The sequence below is a fragment of the Python bivittatus genome, unplaced genomic scaffold, assembly GCF_059951505.1.
Source record: "Python bivittatus isolate LINGU-HERP-01145 unplaced genomic scaffold, Pbiv_v1 ctg000000_np1212, whole genome shotgun sequence".
NCBI lineage: Eukaryota > Metazoa > Chordata > Lepidosauria > Squamata > Pythonidae > Python > Python bivittatus.
Genome location: NW_028277028.1, coordinates 242,676 through 265,120, shown reverse-complemented (window position 1 = coordinate 265,120; position 22,445 = coordinate 242,676). Strand labels below are relative to the sequence as shown.

Genomic DNA, 22,445 nt, shown 5'->3' with positions numbered 1-22,445 from the left:
GCATTTGGCAGTACAATTTAAAGATGTTATGTAACCATGCTGGTTTGTGTTTAGTCTTATTAGTGAACATATTGTGTATTTGCATCCTTAATGGAACAGAAAACAGTAGAAAATTATCTTTATTGGGAGACTACTCACGGAATGGGCCAGAAAGTCATTGTTCTGGATTATATTACTTTCTTTCAAAGTTGATTGAATTTGTTTGGCTGTTTAAATGAGGGTAAACAATTTGAAAGTGACTACATGCCAGTGATGTTGTTGTGGAAATCTTCTGTCTAAAATATATACAGTAGATGGGAACTACCTTTCAAGATGATCTCTTAGCATCAAGTGGGTTGACTGTAGATAGTCCCTAGCAATGAGCAAGCAAGTCTCCAATCTCCTGGTTTCAGAGAATTTTCTCCATCTTCATATAATAATGCTGTCTGCTGATTTACCCATGTGAGTTTTAGAATAATTTCAAGTGTTGTGACAAGTATGGCAGAAGTTGCTTGCTAACACTAATTTAGGTAGAACATTTGTTTCTGCTTCTAGCTAAAAGAACTGCTTAAGAGTGTATTGCTTAAAAACACACATGCACACATTCATAAATTCAGCAGACCCACATGGTGTACTGATACAAGCCATATTGATTCAGAAAAGGCAGTATAAAGCTCTGTTGTGGGAAAAAAGAGATGCATTGAGAAACCTGGAACCATCTTATTGAGGTCTCTAGTTTAAAGGTTGTGTCTCCTAAGTCCCACCAAATGACATTGCTTGAGTGATAGGACCTGGAGTATGCCAACCCTGTCAGATCTCACTGGATGAGCAGAAGCAATTAGAGGTAGGCAATTCCACAAATAGCCAGGCCCCATGCCATGAAAGGTTTTATAGGTGACAAACAGCACTTTGAATTCCACTCAGATATTCACTGGTGGCCAGTATGGCTCACAAAGCAGCAGTAACACATGAGCATACCAAGGTGTACTTGTAATTATTTACACTGCTGCATTCTAGACTAGCTGCAGCTTCCAAGTGGTTTTCAAGGGCAGCATTGCAGTGAATCTAAGGCATGAGTGACAGTGAGCAAGGCCTCCCAGGTCAGAAATGGACAAAATCTTTGCACAAGATGGTAAAAGCCTCTGAACCATGGCTATCAGCTCTTTGAGGTAGGCCAGGTCAAGAAACAAAACATTGCAGGGATTCCAGGTATGGTACTTTATTGTTATAGGAAATAATAATAGAATCTTGAAAGCCTGTCCCAAACCTCCACCACCCGTTTTTAAAGACCACAAGCAGGGCTAGTCTGAGTCTGTCTCTCACCCTTTTTTCTCAGGACTGAGTAACTGTTTCTTGTCTCTTACCTCCTTCTCAAGGCCACAGCTAAATTCCTCTACACCTGCCACTTGCTGTTCCAACAGCAGCCATGAGTCTAGGAGGACCTAAAAATTAAGTACTGGATAATGCAACCCCATCCAGAAGGAAAGACGGAAGTTCTCCAGCTCCAAATAATCCAAAATCTATGGTCACTTGGTTTTGCTAGGATTGAGCCTGAGTCTATTCTTCCCCATCCAGATCCCTGCAGCGTCCAAACACTGAGACAGAACCTCAGCAACATCGCTTAGCTAACCAAGAACTGAGATTTTTAACTTGGTATCATCAGTATGCTGACAGATGACCACACAGATGTGGAAGTTAAACAGGATTGGAGAGAAAACCAAACTCTTAAGCACCCCACAAAGCAAGGGCTGAGGGCTAGACCTCTTTCTCCCCTCAATGGTGAGTGGAGCCAGCCCTGGAGAAAGAAGCCCCACAATACTTCCATTCTCCTACTCCTCTTCCTTGTGTTCCCAATAACACATGAGGGAGATAAGATTGCTACTGGATAGGGTGCTGGGCTCTGCAGAAGCTGCAGGACTCAGGCTAACAGCCAATGTGGCCAACATCCTGCTCCTGCTCCCACTGCTGCTTTCCTATGGCTTCCAGTTGCTCCAGCACTCCAGCATACTGAGGCTAGGCATATCCAGGTTGCCACCATTGTCACCACTGAGCAGTCAATAGCAGATGCTCTCACTGCTGCCAGACAAGTTCTCACTGCCACCAAGCAAGCACTCACAGCCATCACCCAACACCCCAGGACATTGCAGCTAATCAGCAGTGCCTCCAGGCAAGTGTGCACTACCATGAAACAACTGTTCAGCAGCACTGCTGTTGCTGCCACTGCCAAACAGCTGATCTGGTCCAGTCAGTCAGTCAGAGCCACCTCCAACATCTTCTCCAGCTCCCAGACCATCTTCAGCAGTACCAGACATGTACTGCCTTCTCCCAGCAAAACCATTCCTCATCAGCCACTCCAGAGGCTCCAATCATTTTGGACTCCACCACTACCACTGCAAAAGTCCTTAATAGCCATCGATAGTTCCAGAGGCACCAGAAGATCCTTCACTCTTTCCACAGCCATCATCTTAATCCACCGTCCTGAATATACTCATCCATCTAAACTCCCATATCCATTACAGACTACCATCCTGCTTTGGCACTATTACAAAAAAATAATTTAAAAAAAGGATTCCAGTACAATTTGAATCCACTTTGAGCTAGTCTGGGAGGAGAAAGACATTCTTCATACTAGAGGATCTATTGCAGTTCTGCACACATAATAGTAATGTGTTGCCTGCCCTGGCTCTGCAGTGTAATTTACTTATTTATTTATATTTCAAATTTGTCACCACCCATCTCACTGTAATTATCCAAGTCATCCCTCTAGTGGCAAATTAAGTTCATCCAAGCACCACTGGAGTAGGAACAATGCATGGAAGAAGGGGATGAATAGATGATATTAAATAATTTTATTCTGTTTGTTACTCTGAGCATTCTGCGTTCACATTCTCCTGTACCCTACACTAACTGGGCATGCAGCCACCTTAGAAGAGAGGGGAATAAGGCACATTTCCAACAGCCCTAATTAGAACACAGATGCCTCCCAAGCTTACACTATTGAGAAAACATTGTGACTGGCTGTGGATATCTCAAACAGTTTGTGCTGGAAATTAAGAATTGATGGGCAATGTTATTGGAACAGATCTGATTCTGAGATTTTGTACTTACTTTGGGTGTGGAAAACAAACACATCCTTCCTACGCTAGATAGAAAAAGAGGACCAACTGGTTTTAATATAAAATGGTTTGTGCTGCATCACTTGGACTAATCTGGTAGATTAATCTATTCTGGTACTGCTAAACTGAGTCTTTATGCAATTTTTGCCAAATTCAGACATGTTCAACTCCATATCCAGATATGGGCTTTGGACAGAGCTAGAGGCTTCCTCTACCAATGGCCACATGTTCCTCCCACAAACTACAAGATAATACAGTACTTACCTTAGGTCAGATGTACTCCAGAAGGACTGTTGTTCTAATACAGAGAGACATGAAGCAACGGTTCATTCCTGTCCCCTTTTGTTTAATTACCATTTAATCTTTTGGGGAACATGTTTTCATTAATGTCAATTTCCATTCCCTTCTCCTTGCCAAGAAGCCCTCTATCAATATTACTATACATTGATGCTGCTGCAGTGCTGTCCCAGATACTATAGCCAGAACACTTCACTTACCTCATTGTAACCTAGAGCATTTGAGCATTAACTTTAGCAAAACCACTTATTTGCCAAAAGAGTTTGTCATTCACAAATGTTAGTTTTGTGGAAATCAACTGAACTAGCGAGGATTTTTTTTCAGAGTACAGACTACTGGAGATCTCAAGCTGTTTGTTACCACAGATATAGTGTCACAGCTATCCTCAGATTCTTCCACTTCTAGAGGAGGACATCTTGCATTAAGGTAGTTATTATATGGCTGTCACACCTACCACTTTTGCCTAATTGGAAAGGATACAATGAAAAGGTGTTCAAACTTCTGTGACCAGGTTCATGATACATATATGTAGAACATCCATTGCTGAACCTTTCCATGCACGGGACAGCCAGTATTGGATTTACTATGACCTAACCCAAATGCTTGCCTTTCAGACATTTTGATCCATGAAAAGGAAAAGGAACTCTTTTATTTGTGATATGGACAGAAATGCAATTCTAGAACACAGATGGTGGAAATGAAAGATGATAGAATGGGAAGGCCTTTGAAAGATTGGGGGGGAGGCAGGGAGCAGAATCCTTGGAATTGTTGCTAGGAGAAACCTTGCCCTATAGGATCTCCAAATTTTGTTTCATCTGAAATTTCTGCTAACTCATGCCCAATCTAAAATGTTTCAAGAAAATGTCTGAAATGCAATGGTTTGTACCACATTTTCTGTTTTCTGCACACCCCTAGCACGTGCCCAATGAAGCACAGAACAAGGAAACAGGTATAATTAAGATTGAAATCAGAGCTAGCTTTTATTTTTGCTTGTTGCTCGGTTTTTTGGTTTTTTGGTTTTTTTTTTTTTGCAACAGGACTGGCCTCTGCTTAACTTTTGTCACAGGCTTTTGAGAGAGAAAATTATGTAATATGGCTTTCCCAAAAATTTTTACTCTAAGGGATGTGAGTGAATGGCAATTGGGTTTGAGTTCATTTTCAACTTTCTGGAAGGGTTTCACAATATTTTCAAGCCCATCAGTTACCTGAGAAACCATGCAACTTTGAAATAATGTAGGCCATTCACATGTCTTACCTTGTTCTTTCCTCAGACTTGATACAGGTAGTCCTCAGGTTATGATGGCAATTGGGACCAGGATTGTGGTCACTGAGTGATACAGTTGTAAAGCATCACATTACGTGACCACATCACTTAGTGACAGCAACTCAGGCACTCCTGGTTGCAGTCTTAACCCCAAGAAACCTGGGTCATTAAGTGGGAAGCAGCAGGAGTCCCAAGTAAGGACCGTGGGATGCTGCAGGGGAGTGGATGACACTCTGAGAGGCCTGGCATAGGCCGCATGCAAGTTGGGGGAGGGGGTGCTGCGGTGCAGCACAAGGCGGCCAAGGAAAGGAGGGTGCAGATTGGTAGGAGCATAGGGAGGCAGAAGGAACGAACGTGTGGTGCAGTGCTCATGAGGGCCTGGGGAGGGACTTACCAGAAGGACTTGCGACCTTCCCTGCCAGCTACCCCATTGACTTTGCTCATGAAGCCAGCAGGGAAGGTTGCAATCACATGATGTGGTACACTGCAACCATCATTAGTGCCAAGCGCCTGAATCATGATCATGCACCTCAACAGTCAGAACTTCAAGGACTGGTTGTATTACTCATTCAGCACCTTCACCACTTTGAATGGTTGCTGAATGAGTGGTCAGGGAGGACTACCTGTATATAGAACATTTTGTCCACATGGAAGGGGGTGCGGCGAGGGGAGTCAGAAAAGTGTATTGTGTCTTATGTTATTCATTCTGTTGTGACATCCACTGTACTTTCATTGTCTTCTTTTCAATCAATAGACCAGGTAGACATGGTGAATTTTATACTGCCTTACTTTTGGCAGATATGAAGCTATTATTCTCAGCATGGCAACATTTGTGATGCTGTCCTCAGAGTTATACAAAGGTTGACCCAGAGGTTTGCCCAGAATGTTAAGAATACATTATTTAAGTAAACATGACATTTGGTAACAGGAATCAGAGAGCATGCTATTTTAGTCATCTGGGCCTATCAGTTCTATGCTATTGTATACTATGAGATATATGTTGGTTATTTGGCTGTCTATTTTTGATGTGTGCTTGTATTTGAATTTATTTTGTCACAGTCCATAATAGAGTAATTCACTGATTCATTCATGATACTGGTACCAGACATAATCTATACAAAATTTGTGCAGTCTATAATTTGTCTGCTGTAATAAAGCACTTTAGGTTTCATACAATTTAAATTCTCTAAATTGTAAACCTGACATTTCACTTGGTGTCTGGATGTTCGTAACAGTGGCCCCAGGAACTAACTGCAGAGGAACAGTGGTGTGAAAAGGTGTCTTTGTCTTCTGTTTGAAAGCACCCCAGGGGCATCTTCTTGGTCACTGGGAAACAAAATGCTGAACTAAAATGGTATTTATCCTAATCTAGCAAGATTATTTTATGTAAAATAGGAATGACTCAAATCCATTCATATTTGAGCCTGTCAGAAGGAACACCCACCCATTTGTTCTATTCCTTTCATCCAGCAAAAACATGACAAAGCAACACAAATCTTATTTTGGTTAGGTCCATCATAGCTGACAATATTTCAGTAAGGATCCCTCTACCTACCCTCATCTAACTGTTCCATATACACTGGAGGCAGCCACTGTAATTGTACACTTTGAGTGGACCCATGGCCCCTGAGAGAGCCAGTCTGGTGTAGACATTAAGGCATCAGGCTAGAAACTGGGAGACTGTGAGTTCTAGTCCCACCTTAGGCATGGTGCATACCATACCATAGCATGCCCAACTGGGTAACCTTGGGCCAGACTTTCTCTAAGCCCTAGGAAGCAGCAATGGTAAACCACATCTGAAATCTTGCCAAGAAAACTGCAGGGACTTGTCCAGGTAGTCACCAGGAGTCAACACTGATTCAAAGGAACCAAAAAAAAAAGGCCCCGTACCCAAAACTTTTCTGCCCTCCAAAGAACTCCCTTCCTATGGCCAGCTGAATCAAGATCCTATTTGGGAAAACTGGAATCCCTACTGACCACAAGAAATAAAGTAGGGTCAGTGTCTGTTGATCAACATTCAAAATGGAGGAGATTCTGAAAGGGAAAGGCACAAATTGGATTGTCAGTTGGTCACTTCAATAGACCTTCTGAGCCACTGGGTTGACAGGGGGCAAGATGTTTCTTGCTGGAAAATAGCTGGAAGCATCCCAGTCATAGTTCCTGGTCATTTTCCTATCCTTGATGGAATCAATCTTGTGCAAGATGGCACCTGTGGAAAACAAAAGGAGGTACTGATAGGGTAGCAAGCTAGAGGCAACAGCAGGAACATATATGTACAACAAGTGCTTACGGGGAAGTGAAAGATTTTGAGTGCCACCTGGGTGTTATTTTATAGAACAAGGGGAATAGCATAGTAATTGTGAATATACATACACCTTCTTCTTTGAAGACTGTAGTAAAATGCTGCGTGTCACAACTATTGGTTCCGTTGTATGCATCCAGGCTGTGATCCAGCAGAAGTGTTCAGGAATATTGGCCTGCAGTTGATGGTGTAGACTGACTGTTTTTTCCAAGAGAGGCTTTACCTGCATGTAGGAGTGAATATCTCCCCAATATGTGGAGGACATTATTAGGAGATAAAAGAGTGTTAGACAAAAATGAAGCAATCACAACAATTAAGAAAATGAAAAATATAAACATAGCACTTACGCATTACCAGATATTTCCACCCATTCCTTTCCTTACCTGCACGAGGCATTCTGTCCCACTGTCCCCAGTTGTTGGAGTCTACTAGATGTTGATGCCTGAAGTTCCAAGGTGAGGAAATTGTTAGGGTTCTAAGCAGAAATATTAGCTATGTATTCATGTACCCAAACATGCCATTAGGCTAGGTTGTTTTATGTGAAGTTCTTTGCTCCATTGTTTCCTCAGTCATTAGTTTCCTTTTGTGAGCTCCAACTGGCATAAAATGTCATATAACATGTAATTTACAGTATACTTATTTCATGTTTATATACTATGATGTGATATTGTACCACCTGACATAATTTCTTAAATGGTCAAGGACTGTTTAAAGTTCCTGTAGTGGACCCATCTATACAATATGGGGGATAGCTGCCACACTGGTAGTGTATCAATATGCTTGTGTAGAAAGACTGTCAGTGTACTTATAGCATACAAATGTACCTTAAAGCTGCATATTTGAAACAGTGTTTTCCTCACTGGAGCATGCCTAATCAATTGATTTTATTATATAGTATAGAGATCAATTATTATATAAGCAATATTTTCTGTCACAAAGGCTACCATCTCTAGGCTGCAATGATCCAGATGATCACTAGATGGAAAGAAATACATAAAACTCTCTGTTGACATCTAGTAGTTCTTTGGACCTCTGCAGCTCAGATATGATAGTCCTAGTTATCATTAGATACAGCTGCTCTATGTCCCAAGTGTTTAGTTAAAATTTCTGTAAAATTTAATGTGTTATGAAAATTCCTGTAAAGAACAGACCATGATCATGCATATCCTTAATAGTGTTCTTTATATTATCTATTAGATATTGCCTAACTTTTGACAGAGAATGTTCCACTCAAGATTACATAAAACATGGTAACATTTAATATTCAAATTATGAATAAACAAGAAAATATTGAAAAGAAAATTAAGTTTAAATGCACACCAAAATAATGTAGTTTTGAATATCTGCTTAAAAGTGGACAACAGAGATCAGGACAACTATACCTTGCTATGGAACTGTTTCCATATTGACATGATAGAAAAAAAGCCACTTCTGTGAGGTGATGGGAAACAACAGGATTCTCAGAACAAGCTTTCAAGTTGAAACACATGAAAGGAAGTGATTACTGATCCTAGACCATTTTAGTAGGGATGTTCAAAACATGTTCTGAGCTTAATATGGCCATTTTCAGTATTTCAAATTCAGAACAAAACATTCCATATTGTAAAGCTTTGTTCAAAGATTGGGGCAAAAGCAGGGGTTTCATTCCACATTGTTTTCAGAGTTCCACAACTGCCTTTTTTTAAGCCACAGGGACTTGGAAAGTACATTCATCCATAAAACAGTTCCATCTCTATTGACACTCATATTGTTTAAAAAATTATGTATTATCAGGAACCCTGAATTCTCCATGTCTTCAGGCGTCGTATTTTCTTTTTCAGCCAGGTTGTACATGTAAAAATATAAACTGTGCATGATCTTTACAGATACTGTTGCTATGATGGTGAGTTTTCAGATTGTCAAATTCAAATTCAATGTTGCTTTATTTGTTTGTTTAGCTTTGCAGTCAGTATGCCAAATGGAAAGAAGGAAGAAGCCTTAACAAACCAACAAGTCAGAATATTTTTGCAGTCACTATATTGTTCATAGGCTGTACTGCAGTGAAGCCATTGTTGTTGTTTCTTTGCTGAGCTTAGTCCTATAGCTCTGTAGGGAGACCAATCACCAAAAAATTGCTTATTTTTCTGTAGATTTGTTTTTAAATAACATTCTCCATGAAGTACCATTCCATCTACCTTTGTGAGCTTAGGACATACATTAAGGAAGCAAAGGTCTTGTTCCTATTGTTCTCTATGGTGAAACACTCAAATTTTTGAGTTTTGTGCTATTAAAACACAGCCCAAAGATATCACTTTAGTTCTGTCCTTAGAAGGTTTTTTTAAATCCATGCACAACTCTATATTTCAGTTGTGTAAACAAATGAATTTCAGTACTGGAGAACTTCACATGGACTCAGAGTTACTAATAAATGATTGCTAGTAGGATACATTTACTGAAACAATTCATATAGGGACCTTGTTCATAGGTCAGATTGGTTTTATTTTGGAAAAAAAAAAACTAACAAACTTTCATTGTTTCATACTGACCTAAAGCATCCTTTTGTTTTTCCACAGTCATCCACTCGAATTTTTGCAAATGGATCTACTGGAGGAGCAGTAGGAAAAGGATAACCTTTAAGAATCAGAATCAAAATATTTATTACTTAATGCAATAAATGTTAATACTAAATGTTAATTTGTATGTATTTTATGTATTCATCAAATTTATATCCTGCATTTTGTTTCTTATTGGGGTCAACAATCACCCTGCAAAGTATCATGTACAGATGTTAAAATAAAAAGTGTTCTCATTTCATCAGAATCTAAATGAAAGCAGCATAAAATGATAATTGGAAGGGGCTATTAAGTCATCAACCCAATCCTGTATAGGATCCAAATTAAAGTATTTATGACAAATGGCCATCCAGCATCGGTTTGCACACAACCAACAAAGCAAATCTCATTTAGCAATTTGTTCCATTGTTGAACTACCCTTATATACCCCTGGAATCTATGGCCTTCTTGGCTCTATTTCTGCTCTCACTTTTCCAGCAATTTCCTGGCTACCACATTTTTCTTAATAACTTTACCTCTTTTTAGAAAGCCAGAATTCAAAATTATCTATGCCAGTGCAGCTTCTTATGCCACAGGGCTATTAAAAATTAGAGCTACAGTCCAGCAGACGGTGTTTGACATAACTCTCAAAATAGAGCAGGGTGAATTATGTAAGCAGTGATGACAGGTTATCAGCAAGAGACCCTTTACACCAGCAAATTGGCTATTCAGTAATCTGCCATTAGCCTTTTTCTTTAGCCTGCTTTAATGTCTTATCCTCTGCAATACTGAAAGGAAGGTACAGCAATATCTCTTTGGCAGAGTGAACCTGCCCCTATGACCTGGAAGAATCTGAGACTCCAGCCCACATGTTCCTTTGATGTCCTTTCTACAGCAACTTGCACCCTGCCCTCATAAACATGCTTGCTCATAAAACTACTGGTCTTAGGGGGCTATTATTGCTTTTTACAGTCAGACTGGAACTCTAACATTTCCAGGAAAATTGCAAAATTTCTTTCAGCTGTCATTGCTCTGTGCTGGAAAGCATTCTAACTATAACTATACAAAATGTCATATGCTTTCTACAGTGTTTTATGTTACACTTCACTTGTCACAGTTCATACACACACACACACACACAAACTTACAAACACATATACATATACACACTATCATACTGAATTACTAAACTACTAAAAGTAGTTTTATAATTTAGTCAATTAGTGTTAAGTATTGAAACATTTTAGTATTTTATTTTTAGCATTTATAGTGTTTAATACACAGCTTTTCAGTGACTGTATTAAAATGCTATTAAAATAACTACTCTTACTGTTAGGAAATTTCTCCTAACATTCAACCTGTATCTGCTTTCTTAGTAAGTGTCTTAAATTATTTTTGTTGCTCTTCAAATCAAATCTTTATTATGGTCATAGACCATCATAAGGAGGGTGGGATACGATCATTAAAAAGCATAAAGGATACATCAAGAGTAAAAATAAAAATCTAAAAAAATTATAAAAAGCTAGAAGACATAAAAGATATATAGAGTAAAAACTAAGAGTATATATAAAAAGCAAGAATCTAAAACAAAGGGTAGGAGCATTAGATGGGTGTAGAGGACCATAAAAGTATGTTGAAGGCTGTATCTATCAGGTTACAAAGCACTGCAATATGGCAAACTAGGTGCTCATTAAATCTAGTTTACTGTGCCTTAAGCACAGGTCATCATCTGATGAATTTTGAGTGCTGCTGCACAAAACCAGGCAACATTGTATGTTTGTAACAGGGTTGATATTTGAAAGTAACAGCGTGGGATAGAATTGTCCTGTGAACCCTGGGTATGTAGTGAGATGAGGCTAGTATGAATGTCTCTGTAGTACAGGCACTTGAAAAGCACATGCTCTGTTGTTTTTTTGTTACAGATCTATATTCATACACCCTCACACAAAAATAATCCAATCTTGGATTTCTTTCTGCACTGCAGCAGATGAATTTAGGACAGGAGGATGGAATCTTGTTTTTCTGACTACAATTACATGATCGATGCAATGCTGAGTAGCCCTTTCAATAAATTTAAGTCAATGAAATGTAAATGAAAGGGAAACATGCAAATAAACCAGGAGCATGTTTAGCATATCAGATTAGAAAAAAGAAATACTGTACAGACAATATCAGCAATAAAAAAAGTGACTAAGCTATTACATTGATGAAGCAGCCATGAACAAATTAATTGAAAAATCTGTCCTTAAAGAACTGAATGATCAACATATACAAATATTAAGTAAACCTATAATTATCCAAGAAACAAAAAAAGCAATAAAAGAAATCAAATTTGGGAAGGCACCAGGTCTAGATGGGCTGACCACTCCATATTATGAAGAACTCAAGGAAGAATTGTTGGAACCATTAACAAACACAAAGAATGAAAATAAAGAGACAAAGGTGATACTACAAACATGGGTAGAAGTATACATAACTTTGATTTATAAAGAACTGAATGACCCAGAAAAAACACAGTGATACAGACAAAACTCTTTGTTGAATATTGAATACAGTATAAAATTTTCACAACAATATTAGTGAATAACTAAAGGAAAGTGTTTTGGATATAATACATCTTGATCAAGCAAGTTATATTCTAAAGAGGAATATAAAGGACAACAACTGGTTTATAATCAATACTGTACAACAGAACATCTCATGAATAACCAAAAGACAGCATTAATATTCCTAGATGCAGAAAAAGCCTTTGGTAATTTGGAGTGGCCATTTTTAGTTGCAAGAGGGTTAACAAAGGTATATTTTGGCCTCATTACTCTTTAATTATTATATTAATGCAATGGCTAGTATCCTTAACAAGGGAGATTTTCATCCCCCCAAACTGGATAGCAGACCTATATCTATACTGCTTTATGAAGACAATCCAGCCTATTATCACAAACGCTGATAGGCCTCAGAAGGGCCTTGGGAGTTTTGACCCATTTCTGTAAAGAACATTCAGATCAATTATGAAAAAACAAAGTTCCATCCGTTTTGCGAGGAGTTTTAAAAAATCATATTGAACTCTTGAAGGACATAAAATAGAGCAGATTCCCAGCTTCAAATACTTGGGCTTTGTGCTGTATTACTCTAGGAAATATCATATGCATGCCACTCAGGTTGTTCAAATGTCAGAGGGGCAATTCTTTCTTTCTTCTTCTCCAGAGCTGCCCAGTACATACCAGCTGCCCTCAAACTTTTTGAAGCCAAGACATTATCCCAGCTGTTGTACAGAGCCCAATTAAACCAAGGAATTAATTATCAGAACTTGGAAAGAGTACGGTCAAAATTTCTAAGAAAGCTATTAAGTGGTGAAATGCATGCCTAATGTTGCCCTGTGATTGGAGGCAGAACTGACAAAAGTCAAAAGCTTAAAAGCTGAAGGTTCATTTCCAACCTCAGGGTCTGACACAGCTAATATTAATAAATAAATGGTTCCTCTTAGAAAAAACAAATTGAGAAAAAAATTATATGAACTAGATTTTTCAAGGAAGATAATCATACCCTTGGGATAAGATCAGGCAATGGTGATGCTTAAGCAAAGGATCCTTGATATAGAATTACAAACAGAAACAAGTAAACTGTCACCTGGTACAACTGACGAGAGCAATGCACTTTTCAAAGCAGCATTGTCCTTAGATCAACCTATAAACAATAACTTTTGACTAACATTTACATTATTACAGTTCAATATTATACTGTCAGCAATGCTGGATAAAAAAATTTTGTGAAATTCCATATGCAGAAAAGCTCTACCCATGTAAAGTTGGCAGTACTGAAACACAAACTAATATACATAAAGATACATAAATACACTAATATACATAAAGAAATATACATAAACAATATACCAACACCTCTTCTAACTGCATTTCCACAACATACTAAAGAATTTTATGTTCAATTTTTACTGACAGATAAGGACCCAAACTCTTGCCATTGCAAAGTTTGGGTTTTTTTAGATTTTTTTATCCCTCCTTATTCTTATAAATAACTCAAGGCAGCGAACATACTACTCCTTCCTCCTCCTATTTTCCTCACAATGACCCTGTGAGGTGAGCTGGGCTGAGAGAAAGTGACTGCCCCAAGTCACCCGGCCAGCTTTCATGCCTAAGGCAGGACTAGAACTCAGAGTCTTCTGCTTTCTAGCCTGGTGCCTTAACCACTAGACCAAATTGGTTCTCAGTTTGTTACTTTTAAAATTTGTATATTCTGATAGCAAAACAGTGCCAGCATGGTTGCCCATTTTTTATCTTGCATGCCTTACTTTATTTTGTAGCTGTATTCTGTAGGTTTTATTTAGTCTGGGTTGCTAATCTGTAATAAAGAATTTGATTTGATTTGACTTGCAGTATTGAACAAAATAAATCCTGGGTAAGAGTTCAAAGGCTGGGTTAAAAGTAAATATCAACAACAAATGGGAAAGACCATGGCCAATGGAGCACTTCCTGCAGTTTTCCAAATAAGTAAAAGCACTAGGCAAGAATTCCCAGTAGGCGAGGATAAATAATAGGGGAGACTCTATTATTTATCATCGCCTTAAAAATATTGGCAGAAAAGATTCAAGGTGACAAATACCTGGTCTCAATACTGTCGAGAGGAATACAAGCTCGAATGTTATGCAGATGATATAGTATTAACTATCACAGAACCACAAAGTGCAGTAAGACAGTTGACGAAAATAATCCAATGCTTTGGAGAATTATTAGGATATAAAATTAATGTTAAAAAACCAAAAATAATTACAAGACATTTAACAGAAGAATCTGTGCAAAGATATTCAGTGAAATATCTGGGTTTGCATTTTACAGACAATAATCAAGAAATATATCAGAACAATTAAAAATGTAAAGTTTTCTTGATTAGGATCAATTGTGATTATTAAGATAAATGTATTAAGATGAACTACTTGTTTCAAATGGCACCAATTCAGATTTCAGAAAAAACTTTACAAGAATGGCAAGAAACTGTTAGTAAAAGACAGGTGGTCTTGCTCTTCCAAATTTCAAATTGTATTACAGAGCTTTGTCGTGGCTAACAGAATGGATAATATCCCCAACAGTAGGTCAATATTGGAAGAAGCAAGTCTAGTTAATGGGCTTCATGGGTATTTATGGTACAGGGATATGTAAGAGGACAAAAAATTAAAAGGACATATTATAAGACAAAGCTTGATAAAAAGTATGGATCATTACGACAAAATTAATAAGTCTAGCAATTTCATTGCTATCCTCTCCTTTAAATGCTTTTCATGTCAAATATAACTATGGTAAGTATGTGCAATTACATACAGGTAATCCTCAAGTTATGGCAGCAATTGGGACTGGAATTTCCATCACTAAGCAATGCGGTCGTAAAGAGCAAGGTCACTTGACTGCATCTCTTAGCAACAGCAATCCCTGCAGTCCCTGTTGCTGTTATTAAGCAAGGGTCATTGTGAGCACCTCTTCAAAACTTCCTGCCGGGTTCCAACAACCAAAGTCAGTGGGGAAGTCATCAGGAAGTTGCAAGTCCGAGGTGGCTCGCAAGCAGGCCAGCAGGCAGGTAAGTGGCTGCTGCCAGGTGGGGGAGAGTGTATGAGTGGCCAGGGAGGTTGCGTGGGTGGCAGGAGAGGCGCAGCACAAGCACAGCGGGGCTTGGGGTGGCCGCTGCTGGGTGGGAGAGGGTGCATGAGGGTGCACAGGTGGTGGGGGAGCCACGGCATGAGCACATTGAGTCTCAGGAAGGATGCATGAGGGAGTGCAGGTGGTGGGGAGGTGTGGCGCAAGCGCATGGGATTTGAGGCAGCTGGTACCAGGTAGGTGAGGGTGCATAAATGGCCAGGGAGGGTGCGAGAGTGGCTGGGGAGGGTGTGCAGGTGGCCAGGGAGGTGCAGCACAAGCTAAGCGAGGCTCAGAGAGGGTGTGTGGGTGGCTGGCAAGGCGCAAGTGCAGAGGGGCTGGGGAAAGTGCACAGGTGGGAGAGACTTCCCCAAGCAACTTGTGACCTTCCCGCCAGCTTCTCCACTGACTTTGCTTGTGGGAAGCCAGCAAGAAAGGTCACAAATCTTGATCACATGACCACAGGATGCTGCAACTATTGTAAGTGTGAGTCAGTTGCCAAGTGCCCAGATCCCAATCACGTGACCGTGGGTGGGCTGGGATGGCCAGAACTTCGAGGACCAGTCATTACAACTGCTCATTCAGCACCGCTGTAACTTCAAATTGTCACTGAACAAGTGATTGTTAATCGAGGGCTACTTGCATGCAGTTATGATCCACTCAGATCCACTCATGAACAGACTAAAGACACAGGAAGAACTAACTGGTGAAGGCCAGAACATATCATGGTTGATGTACCTACAAATTGCTGGAGGAATAAAACCTGACCTCAAAAATGAGGATGACTTCTAAAAAAAATGACAGAATTAGAAATGACATGGAGACAGAACAAATAAAAAACTGAATGATAAAACAGATGCCAAAATTTAAAGAAATAGTAACAACATTTCAGTGGGAAGAATTACAGAAAAAATCTATAAAATTTATCCCAAGTTACAACTTAAAAGAAAACTTGTGTAAAATGTTTTATAGATGGTAGATGACTTCATCAATAATTGCCAAAATAGACAAATCATATTATAATAGATGCTACAAATGCCATGACACAGAAGGAACATTTTACCACATGTGGTAGATATGTAAAAAACTCAAAAGTACTGAAAAGAAATATACAACACTATTCAGAGAATTTTAGAAATAAAATTTGAAATGAAACCACAATTCTTCTTACTAGGCATGATTCCAAAACATATTTAAAAAAGCAAAATTTACTAAGATTCATGTTCACAACCACGAGGATGAACTTAGCACAACACTGGAAAAGAGATATTTTACTGATGACATCAGACTGACAACTTAAAACTTGGAGAATATAGTATGTAGTAATGACAAAATTAACACCATACTATATATTCACAACCGAAGCCTAACCAAATTTAAGGAAGAATGGCTTCCATACATTCCACATGTTATGCAACAAGGCAAATATAAGTATTTAGAGTATGGTTTTTAAGGGGGACAAGAACCAACTAAAAATTGAAATCCGAAATACACAAAAATATTAAAAGTTTTTAAGTATTGCACATTAGTCAGAACATCAGAGTCTGAATGCAACCTGATGTTCTTTTAAATCTTTGAGGCCTCAGCAGTGGGAAAGAGTAGAATAGTGTCAGGAAAAAAATGTGAATGGTAACCACAGCAGACCAGAAACAGTGATATGGAAGGAAAAGAATGAGTTGTTTTATGCAAACTCAGCCATATTGCACTGTTGGTAGTTCATACAAAAACATAAGTATTGCTCTGGTGTAGAATTTGTTCTGTTTCATCACTATACCGCAAATGATATATGTATTAAAGAGGTGTCTGAAAAGAACACTACTGTGATAATGGGGGATTTCAACTACTCTGACATCAAACGGGAATCAAACTCTGTAGCAAGTGGGAGGGGCAGTAGGCTTTTAACGTGCCTTGCAGACAACTTCATCGTCCAAAAGTGGAGCTATGTACTAAGAGGTCAGTTATACTGGACTTACTGGACTAAGGGGAAGAAATAGTCGAGAAAGTAGAACTTGCAGGGACCCTGGGAGAGAATGACCATGCCATCATTGGAGCCACACACTGCTGGCAGAGAGAAGTTAAGGCAATCAGATCTGTGTTCTAGATTTCAAGAGAGCTGACATCAATAAGCTAGGAGAAAAAGTAGAAAAGATCCCAAGGATTAAAATAACTAAATAAAATAATATTCTCTGAGCTGAAGATTTCTGTCTGTAGAATCCTACCCAGTACTAGTTGAAACTGGCTCTTCTGAAATCTAGTGGGCATGTATGACTATGCTCCAATTTAAATTTCTGTAGTATCCTGAAACTGAGGGTTATGTGGTTGCTTCTGCCAGAGGTTCCAACTGCTTTTACATCTTCAACCAGTTCTTCTCTGTTGATTAGGATCAAATCACCTCGTGTCTTATGCAACCTTTTAGAAAATCACCTTGTGTCTTATGAAACCTTTTAGATAAAGAATCAGTCAGCAAGAGCTGTAAGGAATTTTGGGGACCACCCTAAAGAACTGATTTCACAACAGATATCTATGTTGTGGAAGTCTCCCATTACATTATATCTTTCCTCCCTGAAAGTTCTGTAATCTGGTCTAGGAGGGCATTATCCAAATCTTCTGTTTATATAGGTTTCCCTCTATAGCACCCCCCAAATAATATCACTCCTTTTGTATTTTTATTGACATGGTCTCAACTGGTGCTTCTTGCTCAAATTCTTGGATTTCTGTAAGGATGTACTTCATATGTAATACCATCCATCTTCTCTTTTGACATGTATTTCTTTGAAAAATTATACCCTTCATCCCTTGCATTCTATTCATGAGTTCTATGCTACCAGTTTTCTATTTTCCCCATATTCTGTACATTTTTGTACTGAAACAATGGAAATGTAGGTCTTACAGCTTGACCTACTTCTTCCTGTATTTACATGCTCATTATTGCATGCCTCCACATCCTGCATATGATTCCCTGTTCCATTCCCACTCATAGGATAACGGTCCAGCTGTAGATGTTTCTCCTTCTTCTCCCACCCCTTACAAGCTTTACAGAACTCAGACTGCCAGAGGGACAGGATAACAAGGAACAACTGCCACTATTCTCTCTACCTTAACCCCCAACCTTTGATATCCAAAGGTTATTGGGGAGCTGGAGCACAATGTCTTAACCCATGCACAGTCTCTTTCCCACTCAAAAGACTAAAAGTGTTCTCCCCAAACTGCAGCAGAAGTCAGGGAGAATTTCAAATAGTGATCTTTCCTACAATCGGGGTATTTTATCTCCCTTATATTCCTCACTAAATCCTAAACCTTTCATCATAAATGATGAAATCAATCAGGCTTTTTATTTCATTCTTTTTCCTTATGTAATAAACAGACATTTACTATGCAGATTATCACCATTCATTCTTGATATTTGAATAGCCTAAACATTTTTTCTGTTCTCTTGTTATCTCACTTCCGCCTTATCATAATATAATTTCTCTCCTTAATTGCATTTATTCCTAATGTTGAACAGTTTTTCCTAAAACCTATTTCTGGTTCATCCATTATAATAATTCACTGGAGTATAAAATGCAACTATCACCAACCTATACATTTCTAGTTTCATATATACCCATAACAACCTAGATAACCCTACTTTGTACTTTCTCATATATCTAGTTGAGCCCTTTCAACCACAATTATACTTACTTACATAAATTCATCAACTCCACTCCACAAGAACAGAACACCTTTATTCAGATCTATTACATTCTTCCTGTTCTTTTAGTTTCTCAAGCACACAACATAATTTATTTTTCTTTCATTCGTCAATCCTTTTATTTACCATTAACCCTTCGTATATTCTAGGTTGCAATCTTCCATATCCCTTGATTATCACGATAGGCTCACAAATATTGACCTAGCCATATAACACTTTTTAGTAGATAAAGAAGGAGTAGCCTTAGTCATAGCTGACAGTTCGAGCACGTTTGGGCCAGTATGACACAAGTAATTCCAAAGCCTAGTTTCACCCCAAGCATATTCACTTTAACCTATGCAAGCCAGGATCCTTAATCTAGACACTATCTTGCAAACTAGAGCACTGCTGCCTGTATTACACCACTAGAAGATACATCTAGGGTAGTGTCTATTCAGAATTAAATGATAAATAGCAAAGTTTTCCCATCTGGCACAGTGGCCCAATTTTTACCTCTTGCCTTTTGGACTTAAATTTATTAATACAAAATAATTCATATCTAATTGGTTAAAAAGAGTTACTTAATTTTCTCATTAAAGCAATTTCAGCCCAAGTACACTACAGCCATCAACAATTTGAGCATACTGGCTTTCACTATATTTAGAGCAAGCAAACTCAAATTCTTCAGAACCATGTTCAGAATCAGTGCAGTCTATATAATCAGTTTCACCTAGTTCATAACTTATACTCTGCATGTATTTCATATTTTTGAGTTTTTAAGTGGATGTATTATATTCTAACAAAGTGGCAAAACCTACCCTGGGTTTTCAGGTTCAGAGTATTTTTATGACAACAATATCCCTGCATCCCAACTGCCTCTGTTTCCATGGTAGCCACTAGAAATTGAGAGTCTGGCAGCCGCTAGAAATTGAGAGAGGAGTGAGGTAGAGGAAATGGTAAACTGTCAGAAAATAATTTTCTTTGCTTCAATCCATGAAATCAATTTATCCCGATAAGGAGGAAACATCGCCATCATATATTATCCTGAATAGCGCATATCTACCTCATTTTATAGCACCGAGACTCCACCCCCCAAAACGTAGCCAAAGATTTCCAAAAGGCAAGACAGCATTTTGATCATGTACGGAGTAGTCGTTGTATTCTCCTCCCTCACTGGAGCTGGTGGCGGACAATGCCACAATTCCCTTTTCCGAAGCTAAGCTTCAGACAGCGACAGACCTGCAGCATGTTTGCGTTCTTCTAATCGGGAGTTTAAAATTAGATAACCCCTGCTTTTCCTTCTCCCCTCCCTCTGAAGAGCTTCTAGCTCTCTGCTCCATTCGGATAGCCTCTCACCGTCGTCGGAGAGGAAGCGCGTATCGTAAAACTCGCTGGCGAAGGTGCCATATGAGGAATCGTGGGGTTGATGCTTCTCAGCAGGCCGATCTCCTTTTGCATCCATTTCGCGGCCTCGTACAGATCTCGTCTCACTGCCGGTGCTCTCATCCGCGGCGATGGCCCAAGAGGAAGCAGCGGGAGCGGCCACAAGCAGCATCCACAACAAGCTGCACCAGTGCAGCAAGGACAAGATTGCTGCAAATGCGGCCATGGCGGCAGTTCTTAAGCCGGATAGAGTTCTTGCGCCGGCGTCGGCGCCGCCTCTTGAGGTCTTCTACTCCGCCCTTTGCAAGGCTTCAATGGAATTACAGTACGGTACTAGGCTTAGCCTCAGGTCTTATTGTCATAACCAGGCTTCAGCTGCATTTTTTTCTTTCAAAAAAGGGATTTTAAGAATAATTCTGAAAACAAAAAGAGAGAGAACGGTCTTATACAATAATTAATAAGTATGAATAAGTCGAACCTGGTTGGGAATCTAAACTTAAACAGAATCGGGCCTCCGGAGTACTTTGATGGAGGCCATAAGGAAATACCAGGATAGTAGCTTAGGAAAGAAGACCATAGCAAATCACTTCCATATCGTTGCCAGAATATCTACATGGGCGTGGCTGTGTACTCTCCAGATGACTGGACATCACTGAAATCCATGCAAGCAACCAGATGAGCTAAGTTTAACCTTTAAATCAGGAGGACACATTTGAGATTGAAACCATGCCTCCTTGGAACGGAATAACAGGCACAGAAATGGGAGGCTAAGTGTAGCATTGGAGGATACCTGTCTATATTCCATAGAATACATAGCTTTGTACATATTTGATATGTAAATTTACTAGGCAATTTACTAGATCATGCTCCCTCCAATCTTTTTAAGAGCATGCACACTAAAAGAAACATTAAAACTTAATAGCATTTCAACACTGAAGATAAATGCAATGTATACCTATGTAAATAAAATGTATTAATATTTTTACATTTATTAACATTATTAGCATTTATTTAACAATTTGCACATATATAAATAACATTTGAAATTTTAAGGAACTTTAAAAGAGACATATTCTCATCAGTAGTCAATCCTGCTTTCTTAAACCTAAAAAGTCCATCTTTTTTGTATTCTTTGATCATATTTGTCTATGTGTTTAAAACATGTGGATAGTCAAGAAAAGGGAAAAAAGAAGGATCAGGAGCAAAAAGTTGTCTCTGTGTTTATGACCTTCTAAAGTTCTAAATATGGATTTTTAACAATAAATACCGATATCTTAATATCAAGAAAGACTGAAAGTCCAGTGCTATCTCTGTTTTTACCCATTGAACATTATTTCAGTTCAAAAATATTAGCAATTGTATTTCAGTTTTGTTCCATCATATTTTTGTTTATACTTGTATGTTTTGCCTGATCTTAGGATTTGTTATAGCTATATATTAACGAAGAAATAATTCTTTGCTATGCACAGAACCAAATAATACGCAAAAGAACTGGGAGTGTTTACAATAGAAGTTGTAATTTTAGGAAGAACAGTAGTTTGAGAGAGGTTATTCTATTGTTTGGGTCCAGCCAATTGACCCTAATTACCAGGTTTGGGACTTGGTACGAGGTAAACAGAACACCAAGACGAAAATCAGATTTTTTATCCACTTTATTTTAGAACTCTAAACAAACTGGAGACTCCCAGTGAAAGGAGGGAGTCCTGATTACAGATTTTACATAGCTTATATACTTTTTCTTCACAGGATCCACGTGACAGTTTAAACAAAGAAACCGGTTAACTTCTTATAAACATCAGGTCACTGTGACTTCAACCAAAGATGGACATCCTTCCGGTTATACATTAATTATTACTCATTATCCATCTTAAACTTATCTTAACCCCATCTCTCTTACCCTATCAGGATAATAACATTACAGGCATATAGATCTTGCATGTCCTGTCAGTTGGCCCAGCCATGGCCCCTTATCAGACTGACCACAACTAGTCTCTCCCATCTCTGCTATAGGATCAAAGAAATCACAAATCATACAACCATTCTTATCTTCAAGGATACAATGAAAGCATTAAATAGTATAGCTATATTTAAAGCTTAAAGACTACAAAAACAAGCAAGGGGGTTACAAGGAAGTCATAAGGCACATAACTATCTTTAGAAATTGCATGGGCATGTCATTGGGAAGAAATATATCACTCTCGACAAGAATGTCATTGGGAAGGAATATATCACTCTTGACAAGAACACTGAACACAGTTTCTATC

At 38.7% G+C, this 22,445-nt stretch overlaps 1 protein-coding gene and 1 long non-coding RNA gene across 9 annotated transcripts in view; both read right to left on the bottom strand.

The window, feature by feature from the left end:
• FRRS1L (ferric chelate reductase 1 like) overlaps nucleotides 1–20,427 on the bottom strand; it is a 75,984-nt gene extending 55,557 nt beyond the window's left edge. For 7 of the 8 annotated variants that reach the window (XM_088139744.1, XM_088140765.1, XM_088140217.1 and 4 more), the window contains exons 1-2: nucleotides 20,155–20,427; nucleotides 9,484–9,568 (exon numbers count right to left, since the gene is read on the bottom strand). In XM_088139744.1, coding sequence (XP_087995870.1) covers nucleotides 9,484–9,568; nucleotides 20,155–20,407 — 338 coding nt within the window. In that variant the 5' untranslated portion in view covers nucleotides 20,408–20,427. Of the gene's footprint in view, nucleotides 1–9,483; nucleotides 9,569–19,616; nucleotides 19,720–20,154 lie in introns of all 8 variants that reach the window. The other variant, XM_088138150.1, reaches the window with a different exon arrangement.
• LOC148217200 (uncharacterized) lies at nucleotides 5,426–7,247 on the bottom strand. Its single transcript, XR_015796429.1, has 2 exons — nucleotides 7,030–7,247; nucleotides 5,426–6,865 (listed from the first exon to the last, which is right to left on the bottom strand). It is a non-coding gene; the product is annotated as an uncharacterized LOC148217200 (long non-coding RNA).
• Nucleotides 20,428–22,445: the final 2,018 nt, after the last annotated feature.